General features: G+C 41.0%; 1 protein-coding gene across 5 annotated transcripts in view; it reads left to right on the forward strand.

Moving 5' to 3' along the window:
- Positions 1-16,231, forward strand: part of RAD18 (RAD18 E3 ubiquitin protein ligase) — a 150,855-nt gene extending 134,624 nt beyond the window's left edge. For all 5 annotated transcript variants that reach the window (XM_046643122.1, XM_046643205.1, XM_046643377.1 and 2 more), the window contains one exon: positions 14,712-16,231. In XM_046643122.1, coding sequence (XP_046499078.1) covers positions 14,712-14,814 — 103 coding nt within the window. In that variant the 3' untranslated portion in view covers positions 14,815-16,231. The remainder of the gene's footprint in view (positions 1-14,711) is intronic.
- Positions 16,232-16,727: the final 496 nt, after the last annotated feature.

Below are 16,727 nucleotides of genomic sequence, written 5' to 3' on the forward strand. Positions count from 1 at the left end.
ATTATTCGGCTGTTTCCAATTCTGAGATTCTGAATCAGTAGATTTGGGGTGGGGCCTAATAGTTTGCATTTTTAACAAGCTCCCAGGTGTTGCTGATGCTGCTTCTGGGCCCCCACTTTGAGAAGCACTACTGTAGATTGCTCTGTAATACCTCTGTTAGGGCCTTTGTTCTTCTCTCCATCTTGCTGCAGCGGCCGTCCAGCTATCTCTCTGCCTCTGGTCATCACAGTCCATTCTGCCAGTGAGAACTAGAATACACTTGTCTTCTCTCTGTCATACTTCAAAGTCCTACAGGGACTCCCCAGCATCCAAGGCTCTCCCTGTCACGGCCCCAGCCTAGCTGCTGGTTCATGGAATTCATTCCCTTCCTTCCCCTCCCCAGCCCACAACTCCCATTTCAGCCAAGCTGAGCTACTCACGCTTGTCTCAGAGTCATGCTGCCACACCTCTGTACCTTGCTGTTGCTTCTGCCTCGATTGCTTTGTCCTCCTTCTTCATCTAGATAGGCATTGTCATTTCCCTCTTCACAGCTCCGTTCAGAAGCCCCTGACTGCTCCTGCATCACTCCGTGCTTAACGCCTGGCCCCCTTCTAGAGGGTGTGTTCCTTAGAGCTTGAATCTCTCCGCACCTGGCGTAGTGCCCAGGTGGGCCATAGTGGGCACTTAATAGAAGGAACGTATCCATCAGTGTTTGTTAACACGCTCACTAGTGGGTTGTAGCTGTTAGTGACGCAGCCTACGTAACTTCAAGAACCTGTGAATGGAGAAGGATTGCCACTTGCAAATCTTTTTAACTCTATCTCATAGTGTCTTAAAAAGAAAATTTTAGGGGCCGGCTCCGTGGCTGAGTGGTTAAGTTCATGTGCTCTGCTGCGGCGGCCCAGGGTTCAGATCCTGGGCGCAGACATGGCACCGCTCATCAGGCCACGTTGAGGTGGCGTCCCACATCCCACAACTAGAAGGGCATGCAACTAAGATATACAACCGTGTACGGGGGGAGGGGGGTGTTGGGGAGATAAAGCAGAAAAAAAAAAAGGAAGATTGGCAACAGTTGTTAGCCCAGGTGCCAATCTTAAAAAAAAAAAAAGAAAATTTTAGGAAATAGATCTCTAATATTCTTACAAAATTAGAAAAGGAAGGATTATTTTCTTTATTGATAATCTGCATTTCATCTTAACCCCATGAGAAGTCATTTGCAGTGCACTTAATGAGCCTGTTGTATTTTCTGGTGGAGAACTATTACTAATTTGGCTGTCTTTCTTTGGGGAGCGGGGAGACTGTCTTGAAGTTTAGCATACATACGTTAAAGTGGACAAATCTTAGACATACAGCTTGATGAATTTTTACTACTGAATACACCTGGGATTAGGTACTTTGGTGGCCCGTGAACCACGCCTCCTGGTGTTCACACTCTTGAGGCCCACAGTGATTCTGGCTTGGCCGTGTGATGTGAGAAGAAACTGGGTAAACGTTTGCGTAGAGGGGCTTCTCCTTTCAGAACAGTCGCTTATGGGATGCTTCCTCTGGAACTCAGCCTCTCTGCCGTGAGGAGCCCAACTCAGGCATGGGGAGAGGACAGTTAGAGGAGGACTGAGGGCCCAGCTCGCCCCTCTAGCTGAGCTCCCAGCCAGCAGCCAGCACCAGCTTGCCAGCCGTGTAAGTGAGCCTTCTTGGAAATGGATCATCCAGTCCCAGTTAAGCCGTCTCTTCCAAGCCTGCCCAGATCTAGAATATGACCAATAGGTGATTATGTTGTTTCATGCCTCTTAGGTTTGAGAATGGTTTGTTAATGCAGCAATGAGAACCAAAACAGAAATTAAACAGACACAGTTGGTGTTGAGTATTTAATTGCTGTGGAACAAATCAGCCTAAAACTTAGGAGCTTAAACCACAACATTTTTATCTGCTTATGATTTTTCAGTCTGGGCTGGCCTCAGACTTCTGGTGTTTATTGGTGTGGTGTGCAGGCAGCTGGCAGGGCAGTTAAGAGGCTGTGTTCAGCTGAGATGTCTGCACTTCTCTCTCTTTCCATGTAGCCTGGGAGCCTGTTCTTCTCCATGTGATCTTCCCAGCAGGATGGTTGCATTTCCTATATGGAGGCTCAGGGCTACTATGCCAGTTATCAGTTTATTGCCTCAGCTCCAAATTCATCCTTTTTGCCTGATCTGTGAAAATTGAGTTGGGCCCTTTAAATATTTTTCCTTTGCCAGCTCTCCTGATGTTAAGTTTTATCAGTAGAGGGCGTTGGAGAGACATTGCAAGAAGGGGTTTTGCCTCTTGGTTGTGGTGAGCTCACTGGCCAGGTTTCTGCAGGAAAGCGGCCTTTCCACTGCCTGGTGCTACGACACACACAGGCCAGCAGCTCATTGCTCTGCCTATAGTACGAGTTCTCAGTTAGCCACAGTTGCGCCCTCTCCAACCAGGTGTCTGCATCTGTCTTCCTTCAGTGCCCATCTCAGCCCTAGAGGTAGTGGCTAGTCCTTCTATCTGCTATTTCTGTATTCTCTGGGATTCTCTTTGCTTCTTACTAGCCAATCCCTCATTACTCCAGTCCTCTGTTACAGTTGGTAATTCTTTATATTAAACTTTTTCTGGTCAAATTATTATGATCCCGATTGGACCCAGACTGATATAGCTCCCAAGAGTAAAATACAAACTCTCTCAGGCCTTCTTAAGACTTTGTCCTGAAACTGTGCTGCCTCACTTCCACCACGTTCTATTGATTAAAGTGAGTCACAGGACCAGCCCCAGATTCTAGGGGAAGGGAGTGCACAGAGACAGCAGGTGTGGTTCACTGGGGGCTACCCAGGTAATAGGCTCTTAACACCTGTGCAGCCACCACCCAGCCCCGGATGTAGAACACGACTGGCATTCTAGGAGCCTCCTTCACGCCTCCTCCCGGTCAAAACTCACCCCACCAGAGATAAGCACTATTCTGACTTGTACACCACGTGGATTAATTTTGCCTGTTTTTAGACTTCATATGAATGGAATCGTATAGTATTACTCTTGGGTGTCATTCTTTGACACCACATCATGAGATTTTTTTCCGTGGTTGGATAGGAGTAGTTTGTCACTTTTCATTGCTTTATCTGTAGCAGTGGTTCTCAAAGTGTGATCTGACTAACAGTATTTGCATCACCTGGGAACATACTGGAAAAGCAAATTCTTGAGTCCCACCCCAGACCTTCTGCATGAGAAACTCTGGGGATGCGGCCCAGCAATCTGTGTTTTAATAAGCCCTCAGGTGTTCTGCATGCTAACATTTGAGAACCACTGCTCTATAATATTCCACTGTGTGAATAATAAGTGACCATTTATTATCTGTTCTACTGTTGGTAGGTGTATGTGTGTTTAGAGTTTTTGACTGTTGTGAATAAGGCTGTCAGGAACATAATTAGTAATGTCGTTTGGTGGTGCACATTTGTTTCTGTTGAGTGTATACCTAGGAGTGGTGTTGCTGGTCTTAGGATATGCACATATCCAGTAGCTACTGCTGAACATCTTTCCAAAGTGGTTGTACCGATTTAAACTGCCATCCACGATGGAAGTTCCAGTAGTTCCATATGCTCATCAACACTTGGTATTCTTAGCTTTTAAAATTTCAGTCATGATTATTGATCTTTGTTATTTGTAGTAGTTCTTTGTGTACTTTGAGCATGAGTCCTTTGTCAGTTGTATGTATTGCAAACATCTTTTTTCACTATGAATTGCCTTTTCAAACTCTCTTAATGGTGAAATTCTTAATTATAATGTCCAGTTTAGCAGTCTTTTACTTTCTGGCTAATGCATTTAAGTGATATGTAAGAAATTTTGTCTACCTCAAGGTCATAAAGATATTTTCCTATGTTATTTTCTAGAAACTCTTTTGTATTGAGGTTTCTAATCTATGAATATGGTATATTTATCCATTTGTTTAGCTTTTTAAAACTTTTTCTTACTAATATTTTGTGCCTTTCTGGGTAGGGGTTATTTATATTTTCTGTTACATTTATTTCTGGGTATTTGATTTTTTATGTTATTAAAAATGGTATTTTGTCGTTTAGCCATTTTCTAATTGCTTATTGCTAGTATCTAATCTATTTTTACCTTAACCCTGTATTCAGGAATTTTAATACATTTGCTTAATACTTCTAATAGTTTATAGGTTCTTTTGGATTTTCTACATCTGTAACCGTGTCATCTCCATATAATACCGTTTATATCTTCTTTAGTGCTTAATTGTACTGGTTAGGACTGCTTATTAAGTGTTAAATAGAAATGGTAACAAGGGTATTCTTATTCACGATCTTAGTGGGAAAACATTCAATATTTTACCCTGTATTCCTAGTTTTTAACATGAATGGATGTTAAATATTATCGTGTTTTTTAATGTTTTCTACTGAGATGAACATATGATTTTTCTCCTTTATTTTGTTAATGTGAATTACATTGATTTTTCACATGGTAAAGGAAGATTGCATTCCTGAAATAAATCTAATTTGGGAATGATGTATTAACTCTTTTCTGTGTTTCTAGACTTGGTTTTAATATTTTATTTAAGATTTTTTGTTATTATGTTGAGAAGCTGGCCTGTAACTTTTCTTTCTTCCACGTAATGTGCTTGTTAGGTTTTGGTCCTTATTCAGGATTATGCCCTAGTATTCTGGATGGGTCCTTTGCTCCATACAATGCCTAAACAATTGAAAGTACTCATAGCAGGGAAACAGCTAATCCTGTGCTTTAAAAAAAAAAAAGAATAGTCATAAAACCCAACCCTATTTGGAATGGCCCCTGCTCTGACCAGCCTCTCTCTAATCAACATAAGGCAGGAGGAGCTATATACCAAGAGGTTCTTTCTATGGCGCTACCAAGAAGGAGGGTAAATCATTCTGGGAATAATGTGTTTTGAAAGCAGGCTATAATAAATGGCCAAATCTCCTAGGCATGGCTTTTGTATTCAGTGGATTCATTGCTTCCTGGTCACCATGTTCTCCCCAGGACGGTCCCCTATTTGGCTAACAGCATGCTGTTGGCAATGTTTGCTCGAAAATCCATTGATTATACCTTCTAGAGACCAAGAAGTTTAAAACCTGCCATGTCTGTGAAATGTTATTAAGTGTCATTATTCCAGTAAATAAGTGTGTTATATGCATGGAAAAAAATTATGGAGTGGGTTATCCTATTAGGGTTCCTGCATCTTTGGGGATGAGGTGTTTTAGAGAGTTACTTTGGGAGAACTACTGAGATCCTTGCCAGGGACTCTGCTGCAAACCCCCAGGCTGCTTCTTTCACTACCACTATAGCCATGCTCATTGCCAGCTATTACAAAGGCAGATCAAAGAGGGAAGATATGGGAGAAAAATATTACTTAAAAGCTTTGGAGGGTAATTATAAACAAGGTAAGAGAACGAAAAATAATAATATTATAGAAGTTAAATATAAGGGGGAACATCCTGTTAAAATTTTTTAAAAAGACAAGCCAAATAAATAAACAACAATAAAATATTAAGATGATACATTTCACATGCAAAAGTTTAGAGATATTAAGACCATGAGTCAAAAGCTGAAAAAATAAAAGTAAAAAAAGATAAAGAATAATGATGTCAAGACAAATGGTGAAATAAGGACCTCTGAAAATTCTCTCCATGAAAGCAATGACAAAACTTGTCAGAATCAACTTTTTCAAAACTCTGGAAATTAACCAAAAGCAGCAGCAATTCAAGGAGCATTTATTCAACAAAAGTGGCTGAATCTTGGTAAGAACAGTGAGCTTTGTGGTGATTTGATGTGCCCTGTTCCCATTCCCCTTGGGAGCTAACAGTCCACGATTATGATGAGACCAGCAGCCTGGCAACCCCCAGAGGAGGCAAAAAGTTGGAGCTCCTACAAAGCCTATTCCCAGAGAATTCTTTTTTCACCTGTCTGATGGTTCCCCAGAAGACTCCCACTTGCAAGACTGTCTTGTCTTTACCTGACTTGGAGCTCACCCAGTGCGAAAGGCCTTTTCCCCTGAGGTGTTTGTTTAAAACAATTAGAGACAATTGATTAACTTCACAGCCATCTGTGGGGGGGGGGGGGGGAACGACACAGTTGGGGCAAACAATATGCTAACCAAAAAGCTTAAAAGGAAAAGCTGGAAAATAAGATTTCCGTGGGGAATTTGAACAGCTCTGACATATTTTTGTGAATCTAGAAGGTCACATTCGTGCACAGGGCTCTGTGCATGCTCAGAAAAGACCTGAGAAGGTCCTAAGCTCTCACTTTAGTTGACCATGAAGCTCTGTGCAAGCAGAAAGTAGAAGCTAAAGCAGAATTATCACCGACACACACAGAGTCCCTTAGCAAAGACTGGTTTTGCCTTGGGCTTCTGTGTTATCTGGTCGCAGGTGTTTAGGGAAACTTATATCCAATCATTAGCTGACTGCTAAGCTCATCTAGCAGACACTTCAGTGGTCACACACAACAGAAAATGCATATTTACACGATTAATTCAGAAAGTCACTAAATAACAACAGCAAACACCAACATCAACAGACTCCGGGGAAGGAGGAGAATCTGATTTTCAGAGTTGCCACAGCATATTATTAAAAATGTCCAGTTTTCAACAAAAAAAGTTACAAGACATATGAAGGAACAAGACTGTGGCCTATACACAGGGAGAAGAAAGCAACCAATAAAAATGTCCCTGAGGAAGCTCAGACGTTAGACTACTAAACAAATCTCTGAATTAGCTATTTTGAATATGTTCAAAGAACTAAAGGGAAGAATGAGAACAAGATCTCACCAAAGAGATAATACCAATAAAGAAATAAAAATTATTATTTTAACAAAAAAAAGAAATTCTAGAGTTGAAAAGTATAATAACTGGAATGAGAAATTCTCTAAGGGGTTTGCCAGCAGATTTGAGCAAGTGGAGGAAAGAATCAGCAAATTTGAAGATAGAACCAATTGAGGTTATTCAGTGAGGAACAGAGAGAAAAAAGGATGAAGAATAAGGAGCAGCCTGAGACCTGTGGGACCTCATGAGGCATACCAGCATATGCATAATAGAAGCCCCATAATGAGAGGAGGAAGAGAAAGAGGCAGAAAGAACGTGTAAAGAAATAATGACTGAAAACTTCCTAATTTGATGAAAAACATTAATCTATACATCTAAGAAGCTCAAGCGACTGTGTTAAAGAATGAAAATTTTTTAAAAATGAAGAGAGAAGAGATTCTTCACTTACAAGGGGATTTGGTGGTTTCTCATCAGAAACCATGGAGGCCAGAGGCAGTGAGATGACATATTCAAAATGATACAAGTAAAAGACTGTCGACCAAGAATTTTATATCTAACAAAACTATACTTCAAAACTGAAGGAGAAATCAAGACCTTCCCAGAGAAACAAAAACTGAAAGAATTTGTCACTAGGAAATCTGTCCTACAAGAAATAAAGGGAGTCAAAGGACTCTAAATAGTAACTTGAACCCACATGAAAAAATAGAGTACCAGTAAAGATAAATATAAAAGTATAGGTAAATATAAAAAACATTATAGATGCATTTTTTGTTGTAACTCTTTTTTTCCACATCTGATTTAAAAGAACTTCCCAAAGCAGTAATTATAAATCTGTGTTGATGGGCATACAGTGGATAAAGATGTAATTTGTATGACAGTAACAGCAGAAAGGTGAGAGAAAGAAATAGAGCTATATAGAAGCAAAGTTTTTGTATACTATTGAAACTAAAATGGTATTAATCTGAGCTAGATTGTTATAAATTAATATGTTAATTATAATCTCCAGGGCAACCACTAAGAAAATAAATTTTAAAATATAATAAAAGAAATGACAAGGGAATTAAAATGGTACACTAGAAAATAACTCAAAAGAAGGCAATGATAGAGGAACAGAGGAGCAAAAAAAAGACATAAGATGTAAAGAAAAATAGCAAAATAGCATACATATATCTTACCTTATCAGTAAGTATATTAAATATAAATGGATTAAACACTTCAATTAACAGACAGATTGGCAGAATGGATTTTAAAAAATATGTAATTCAAGTATATGCTGTCTATAAGAGACACACTTTAGATTTAAAGACACAAATAAGTTTAAAAGGATAGAAAAAGATATATCATGCAAACAATAACCCAAAGAGAGCTGGCATGGCTATAGTAATATCAGACAAGATAAACTGTAAGACAAAAATTGTTACTAGAGACTAAGAGATTTTATAATGATAAAAAGATCAATCTATCAAGAAGATATAATAATTATAAACATGTATCTACCTAACAACAGAGCCCCAAAATACGTGAAGCAAAAAAGATATAGAAAAACAAAAAACCTTAAAAATTAGAGTTAGATGAGAAAAATGGTGGGAATGGAAACGGCCTAGGAGCAGTAAGGAGCAAAAGCCCATCAAAAACTTACTGTGGATGAGCCTGGCCTGACCTCAGTTACAGTCCTTTGTGGATGGGGAGCCAGACAGGCTAAAGGCAGAGTGAACTTGTGGACGGGCCTCCAGGCAACGATCTTATTCATCAGTGGCCTTGCCTGTAATTGGAAGAGGGATGGTCCATTAAGACAAAAGAATCTGGAAGGCTCCCTGGCTCTGCAAGTCCCAGACACTTCTACAGGCTCTAGTCTGTCTGTGTTCCTTTTAAAGCGTTCTGCTGAGAACTATATTCAGTAAATGTTACAATGCAAAAATTGTCCAGAGTTATCACTCTGATTGCTTTTGTATTGCTTATTTGACTTTAGAAAATCTTAAATTTAATCTCTTTGCTTATTGACCATCTCTCACTGTCCATTCCTTTTGAACCTAGTATCCCTATGCTGCCCTTAAACCAGGGCTTCCTATCCTGAATTTGGGAAATTGTTTCTGGACCAAAGTACGGGTTCTTACTGCATTTATTATCCTTCATACTTTTCCTCTTCTAAGAGTCAGCTCTTGCCTCGAGCCTGTAAAGGAAATTTTTGGATACCAATTCTGTCATGTAGCATATTGATTCTCCCTTCTGTTTTGATGTTGCCTGCCAGAGAGTTTTCTATTATCTGTTGAAAAATCTAGATTTGTTGCCTTTATCTAGAGACAGAACTTATTTTATCCCCAGAAAGGCTGCACGTTAGCTGATATATTTTTCTTTCTTTTGTGCAATTATTAGGAAATGCCTTCATTAGGAAGTGAATACTAATAAAATCAGCAGAAATTATTTCTGGGTGTTTGAGCAGACAGATGTACTTAATTTAACTAGTATCTATCAAATTCCTGATATGTGCTGGTCACCTAAGTGGGTAATTTCATATTCATTTTACTTTTTAATCCTTGTGATTTCAGAGTAGGAAAGAACTTCTGTTCATTTTGTTTTATAAGAAATCTGAGCCCAAAAGGATGGTGAACTGTCTTGAGTCCTAAGCCAAGCCTAGTGCTTTTCCCGTTGTACTCACCTATTCTCTGGACCAAGTTCTTTGTCAGTTTGCACTCTGTCATAAAGAGTCTGATCCCATCTTTTTGGTGCTTGCTGACAGCTTTTGTCTCAATCCTCCCTCTTCCCCCGGCCCCACATCTGGTCCAGATGATAAGAAATCTCAGGTGCTGCCTCCCTTGGCACTGGCAAACTCTGTAAGCCCCTGTCCATTCGTGGGAACCCTCACTCTGACCCCACCCACTAACCACCATAAAGACCCCAAGGCAGTTTCCTTCCTCTGCTCTTGGGCTATTTTCAGGCCAACTTGGGAAGCGTGCCCTGCTCTCCCCAGAAAGCCTCTTTATGTGAGTAATAAACCTTTTCATACCCCCTTGCCGTGCGTGTATGTGCTGGCATCAGTCTCAACATCCAAACCAAATTTTGAGTGGGAGTCCCTCCTGACTTTGTGGGGTGACCAGAACACACTCGGACTCCTTTGCTGTATTTTATTGCTGTGTTTGTGTTTTTCCAGTAAAACATCCCTCAAACTTAATGTAACTTGTATCGCAGCCTGCTTTTATGAGAAAAATAAGCTTCCTTTGTGAACTTTGATAGAACCACCACCAAAGGCCTATCTATGACTATCATATTATAATAGATTGCCAAAGAAAGTTCTCAATTTTCATTATCTCGTAAAGGCAAGTATATAAAATTTACAGAGGGAAAAATTAAGTAATGCAAATGTAATAGGTATATCCTAATACTATGGTATAGATGTTTGTTTTTCTATCACGTTTATTGAGGTTTGATGGTAAAAATCACCTGTTTTAGGTGTTCAGTTCTATGAGTTTTGATAAACATATATAGTAATGTAGCCACTATTACAATTAAAATCTAGAATATTTACGTCACACGAAAGAGTCACCTGGTGCCCTTTTGTAAATAATCTCCTCCTCCCACTACCAGTTTCTGGCAATCGCTGATTTGTTTTCTGTCCCTGAAGTTTCTTCCTTTTCCAGAATGTTATATAAATGTAATCATACAATAACGTAGCCTTTTGTGTCTAACTTCTTTCAGTTAGCACAATGCTTCTGTGCATCATCCATGTTCTTACATGGATCAGTAGTCTGTTCCTTTGTTTTGCTGACTGGTATTTCAGTGTGTGAATGTGCTACAGTCTGTTTCTCCATTCAACAGTTGATGGGCATTTGGGCTGTTTCCAGGTTTTGAGAATTATGAATAAAACTGCTATGAGCATTTGAGTACAGTATTTTACGTGCACATAGTTTTCCTTTCTCTTGGGTGAATACCTAGGAGTGGCATTGCTGGATTGTATGGTAAATCTGTGTTCGACCTTTATGGAACTGCCAAACTGTTGTCTCCCACCAGCAATGTTGAGAGTCCTAATTGCTCCATATCCTGGCCAGCACTCGGTTACTGTCTTTTTTAAAAGCCATTCTAATAGAGGCATAGTAGTATTTCACTGCTGTTTTAATTTGTGTTTCCCTGAGGATTAATGATGTGAACTTCTTTTCATGTGCCTATTTGCCAGCCCTCTGTCTTCTGATGAAATGCCCGCCTCACATCTTCTGCCCATTTTGTAAATGGGTTTTTTTTTTATTATTGAGATTTGAGAATTCATCAGATATGCGTTTTGCAAATATTTTCTTCTACTCTGTGGCTTGCTTTTTTGTTTTCTTGATAGTGTCTTTCAAAGACAGTTTTAAATTTTGGTGAAATAATTGATCAGTTTTTCCTTTTAGATTTTGTGCTTTTTTGTGTTCTACCTAGGAAATCTTTACCTAGCCCAAGGTCACAAAGGTTTTTCTCTTATGTTCTAGAAGTTTTAGGTTTTACATTTAGGTCTATGACCTATTTCAAGTTATTGTAAATGGTATAAGATATGAGTTGAGGTTCAGTTTTTCTTTTTTATATATGGGTCTCCAGTTGTCCCAGCACTATTTATTGAAGAAACTGTCCTTCTCCATTTAATAATTTTGGTATCTTTATCGAAAATCAAGTGACTATATATGTGTGGGTCTGTTTCTGGAATCACTGTTCTGTTCCATTGATCTGTACGCCTGTCTTTTCACCAACGACACAGTCTTCATTACTGCAGCTTTACAAGAAGTCTTGAAACCAGCTAGTGTGAGGCCTCGAATTTTCTTTTCTCAGTTTACATAGGCTTCATTCTTTGTTGAATGTTCTATGGATTTTGACAATGTATAATGACATGTATCCACCATTATAGTATACAGAATACTTTCCCTACCCTAAAACGCCTCTTCATCCCTGCTTCTCCCCAAGCCCCTGGCAACCACTGATCTTTTACTGTCTTCGTAGTTTTCCTTTTCCAGAACATCATATAGTTGGAATCAGAGAGTATGTAGCCTTTTCAGATTGGCTTCTTTCACTTAATAATATTTATTTAAGCTTGCCCCTGGTCTTTTTGTGGCTTGATAGCTCATTTCTTTTTAGTGCTGAATAATATTTCATTATATGGATTACTATAGTTCATTTATGCATTCACCTATTGAAGGACATCTTGGTTACTTCCACGTTTTGACAGTTACAAATAAGTGATATGTATGTTATTATAATTAGGAATAAAGTGCAAGGTTTTGTGTGGACATAAGTTTTCAGTTCATTTGGGTAAATACCAAGGAGTGCAGTTGCTGGATTGTTTGGTAAGAATGTGTTTAGTTTTGTAAGAAACTGCCAAACTTTCTTCCAAAGTGGCTGTGCCATTTTGTATTCCTACCAGCAATGAATGAGAGTTCCGCATGCTCCACTCCTCACCAGCATTTGGTGTTGTCGGTGTAAATTTTTCTTTTTCAGAATTGTTTTGGCTATTCTGGGTTTGCTGCTTAGGAGTGGGGCTCGAGGTCTCCCTGTCACTAAGGGAGAGGAAAGGCCATCTGCACCATCGGGATGTGCTGCTGAACTTCGGGAAGGGGAGGACTCAGACTTTTATGGCTCTGTTGGATATAGGTACCAGATTCACCATCCTACCCTGTCCTGTGGGGAAAGGAGGCACCTGAACTGATTTTCAGGGGGTTTGGGCAAGGTTCACAGTGGAGAAGGGAAGCTAATGTGACCTGTAGCTGAGGCCCTTTGGGCTGATTCAGTTACTATTATTGTTCCTTCTACATCTGAATTGTCCTATGTACTTAATAATCCCCATCCACTGAGTGCCAGAACAAATTCTCTCATAGAAAAGAGCCACACAGAGAGAAATGCTATTACCCTTGAGTTCCCACAAGCCTAATGACCCCTCTGAGCTAGTCTTTATGACTAATGATTTTCCTGCTTGGAGCCTCTGGCAAAGGGAGGCAGCCTCCACCTAGAGGCCCCCTTGGGATTTTGGACTTGTATCCAGCCTTACCATGGCCTGCATGGGTCAAAGTGGGAAACATACTGAGTCTCTGAAAGTTTTATAAAAATGCTCTTATCCCTCTTGCACCTGACCCTTCTGGGTGAAAGGGCTGAATTTGAGCAGGGGATGATTAAAAAAAGGTAACGTTAAAACTAATGGAAAGGAATACGCTGATTTTGTGGAGATGGAGAAAGAGCAACAATGCTGACACCTGGGGAGAGTACCTCAGATTCTGGGAGGTGTGGAGAGGGAAGGACAGTAATGATCTTTGTCTTTCAGAGCCACCCGTGGAGCATCTGTCATGCATGCTGTCCATCTTTCCTAGGGCCTTTACCGTATTAATCATAGTTATTTAAGGTCCTGGTCCTAGGGTTCCAACATGTGGGTCATTCTGTCTGTATCTCTTGGTTACTTTATCTCTTGATGATGGATTTCTTTTTGTTTTTTCTTCTTTGTGTATCATACATTTTGCTTGAATGCTAGACATACTGCGAAGGACCGTAGAGACTGACGTCATAGTACTTATGCCTGGAAATGGGCGTGGGGGAGTGACCTCAGGTGGGGTTTTCTTGTCACTGACAAGACCTTCAGTGCATCAGAGGCGTCATGTTCTTGTAGCAGTGGGCTGCTTTTACCTGGTGCTTAGTGTGGGGGCTGGACTGCAGGAAAGTTTTTGTCACTGATTTTGCTCCCGTTTATCTTTCAGCCGTCTTTGCAAGCCTGCCCTGCAGAGGGCCATCTCTTCTCCATATCGGTACCTCTCCCTCAGCCAGTTACTGCTACTGCGTATTCCTTGATGCCAGGCTCAGGGTGGGGCCCAGCTGGGGGTTCTCTGTTTCCTTGGTGCAGCCTCCTTCTTAGGCAGGCCCTGTGTGCCCGTGTCTCCAGGACGAGGCTTTCTCAGCTTTCTCTCCTCCCCCTCCTCTCCTGGTAGTCAGACTGCCTTGACCCACCCTCAGCTTGGCATTGTGTGAGATCAGCAGCCCGGGATGATTTTCTGCCCCTCCTCCAGAGGGAGACGTCTTTGTTTCTGTCCTTTCCCCGGCAACAGTGACTCTACCTGTGTTCTTGCAGACGATTCCCTGTCCTGCCTCCTCAGGCAGACTGATGTACCTCTGCTTCTCCCCAGAGGTAGTGAATCTTTGCCTAAGCCCCATGGGTGAGTGAGTTTCCTGCTCTACCCTCAGCAACTTAAAGCTTCTGCCTCTTAGGAGAGAAGGGTCCAGGGAAGAGGCAGGGCTTTCTGCCTGACCCCTGTTGCCTCCCATCACCAGCCTTATACTGTGCCACGAAAGTGGGCTCTCTCCAGGCTTCTGCCCTGCTCCTGGTTTTTCTCGTGAGCATCTGATGGAGGCTCCTGGAGAAGAGCTTGCGTGTGTGTGGACTCACTTTGTCCCGGGCTGCTTCAGTACTAGCCCTTGTTTTAGATTTTATTAAAATGTTAGTAGATTTCATCTTATCTGGTTGCACGACAGCCACCTCTTTCTCCAGTGCTCTTCCAGAAGTGGGAGAATTCGTGTGGCTCCTGTCTGTTTGGAGGGGCTTATCTTTCTTTCAAATTTTTTCTCAGCTCTCTGACAGGATCAAGACAAATTATGATTTTGTTAGACTGTCTGACTTGGTCTTGTTGTTAGGATGGGAGCAAATTTTTTTGCAGCTTTCTACATGTTAAGCAGAAGTGTAAACCTGCTAGAATTTGATTCAGAAGAAAGGGGTTCAACTCCTGGCTCTGTCATTTATGGTCTGTAGTCTCTGCTGAGTCGCCGTTTCCTCAGTTACAAGGTGGGGAGAAGAATAATAGCAAGGATAAGTGTTATAATAGATTTGTCAGTGGAGCAGAAGGGGCTCTTTGGAGGGTTAACCAAAACGATGCCTGTGACAGCACCTTAAACTAGAAACTGCTGTAGCGTAATAGCGATCATTATTTTCTAAGATGCCACTTCCTTTTTACTGTTTCAGAAATGATCTTCAGGACACAGAAATCAGTCCAAGATGGAATCGTCGCACAAGATCAGCTGAAAGTGCTGAGATGGAGCCAAGAAATAAGCGAAATAGGAATTAGCGTGGGCTTCTGCCAACTTTCCCAACATAGTGATCAGAATGTCGTACTTTGTGTTGCCAAATAGATTTCATATCCATCTCATATTCATACTCATAAATGCCCAAGTGAAGATGCTGAATTCTAAATATTGTGGTTAACTGATTTTCATTCTTTTCTGCCTTTCCGGGGAAAAAAAAAAATTTACAAAACATCCTCACCTCCTGCCTCTGAAACATCTCTCTCTAAAATTATGGACATCTGCAAAGCTGGTGAACGTGGCAAAGTGTTTTTGTTTCTAAATTTCAGAATTTAAGCCATCTTCCTTCTCTTCCCTGGAGAAACCAACTTCAGAAAAGGATTCTTCAACCTTTCCACCACAAGGAGCAGTTGAGGAGTTAAGAGCCTCCATGTTTTTGGAACGGCAGGATGTCCTACTCACATTCTTGGCGTGTGTAAGCACCTGATCCTGGATGCCAGCATAGCTGCCTGTGACCGCAGTCACCTGGTGGTTATTGCCCAAGTTTAATGTGGTCGCTCGTTAGACCTGTGTCTCACACATTCTCGGAGTAGGATGTTACTATTGTAATTTAAAGCCACAAACAACAACTTTGAAACATTGGGCATATTCTTCGGAAATGGCACTTAACAATGATTAGTTAGTCTTTCTTTTCACTTGGGTAAATCAAATTTTTAATACTTTGAATCCCAGCTATTAAAAAAGAATGCAGTAAATGGATTTTATAAATGAATAAACTCTCTATCAACTTAAAATAATGTGCTTAGACAGTACCCTGTGAATAGTTGAGTACAAATCGTTGCGAGGGGTTGGTCGGAAATTATCCCTGTGCCAAATGTCCACCAGTTCCCGCTTCCCCCAGAGTTCCTCGTGCCTCTCTCTGGCATGTCCGAGTCGCCCCTACTCCCAGCCCCTGCCACCGCCCAACCCAAACACATCAACTTTCAAATAACGTGACAGCAAAGTGACAATGTTACGACAACAAATTTATGAATGTACCAGGGACTTTTGTGACTTCCCCCTTCCAAAGAATATCTCCATTGACTTTGGCTTTTTGATATGTTTTTGGGTTTCTGGATAACGTGTAGAGTTTTGTTATGACTTAGAGTTCAGTGTTTCACACTTAACGGCCATTTATTTTCTTTATAAGTCCCTTGAGCTTCAAATGTTATATAAGAATTTGTCATAGTCATTTCATCTGCTAAAAATCATGAGGGATGCATTAAGGAAACTAAAAGCAGCGCCACTCACTGAATCTATCAAAGGATGTGATATGAGGTCAGTGAGCAATATCAAACAAAATAGGGTTTAACATTGATGTGATATTTATGTCACAGAGTTGCCAGAAATTATGCTAAAATGAAAACTGCTTGTTTTCATTAAAAATTACACATCTGCTATAAATTAAACGAAGTAATTACTACTTTAATTGCGTTAAAAGGAGTTTGATTGGCAGTGGTGAGACCTGAGATAGGGAACCAGGCAAGAGAATTCGTTCAGTAAATATTTGGTTATCTACTTAGGTAGGCCGCAGTGACTGTGCTGAGCCCTGGGAATATACAGGTGACCAGAGACCATCGGAACCAGTGTTCCCGGGGGGTGGGGAGGGGGGGATTTTTGCCACCCAGGGACATTTGGCAATGTGTGGAGATAACTTTGGCTGTCACAGCTGTGGAGTGGGAGGGTTGCTACTGGTATGAGTGGATAGAGGCCAGGGATGCTGCTAAACATCCTACAGTGCACAGGGCGAGCCCCATGGAGTGTGTGCTCGGCCCGCCATAGCAGAGTACCACAGACAGCGGGGCTTAAATCAGAGAAATTTGTCTTTTGACAGTGTTCTGGAGGCTAGCAGTCCAAGATCAAGTTGTCAGTAGGGTTGATTTCTTCTGAAATCGCTCTCCTTAGCTTGCAGACGGCC

Source organism: Equus quagga, chromosome 1 (assembly GCF_021613505.1).
Source record: "Equus quagga isolate Etosha38 chromosome 1, UCLA_HA_Equagga_1.0, whole genome shotgun sequence".
In the NCBI taxonomy this organism is placed as follows: Eukaryota; Metazoa; Chordata; class Mammalia; order Perissodactyla; family Equidae; genus Equus; species Equus quagga.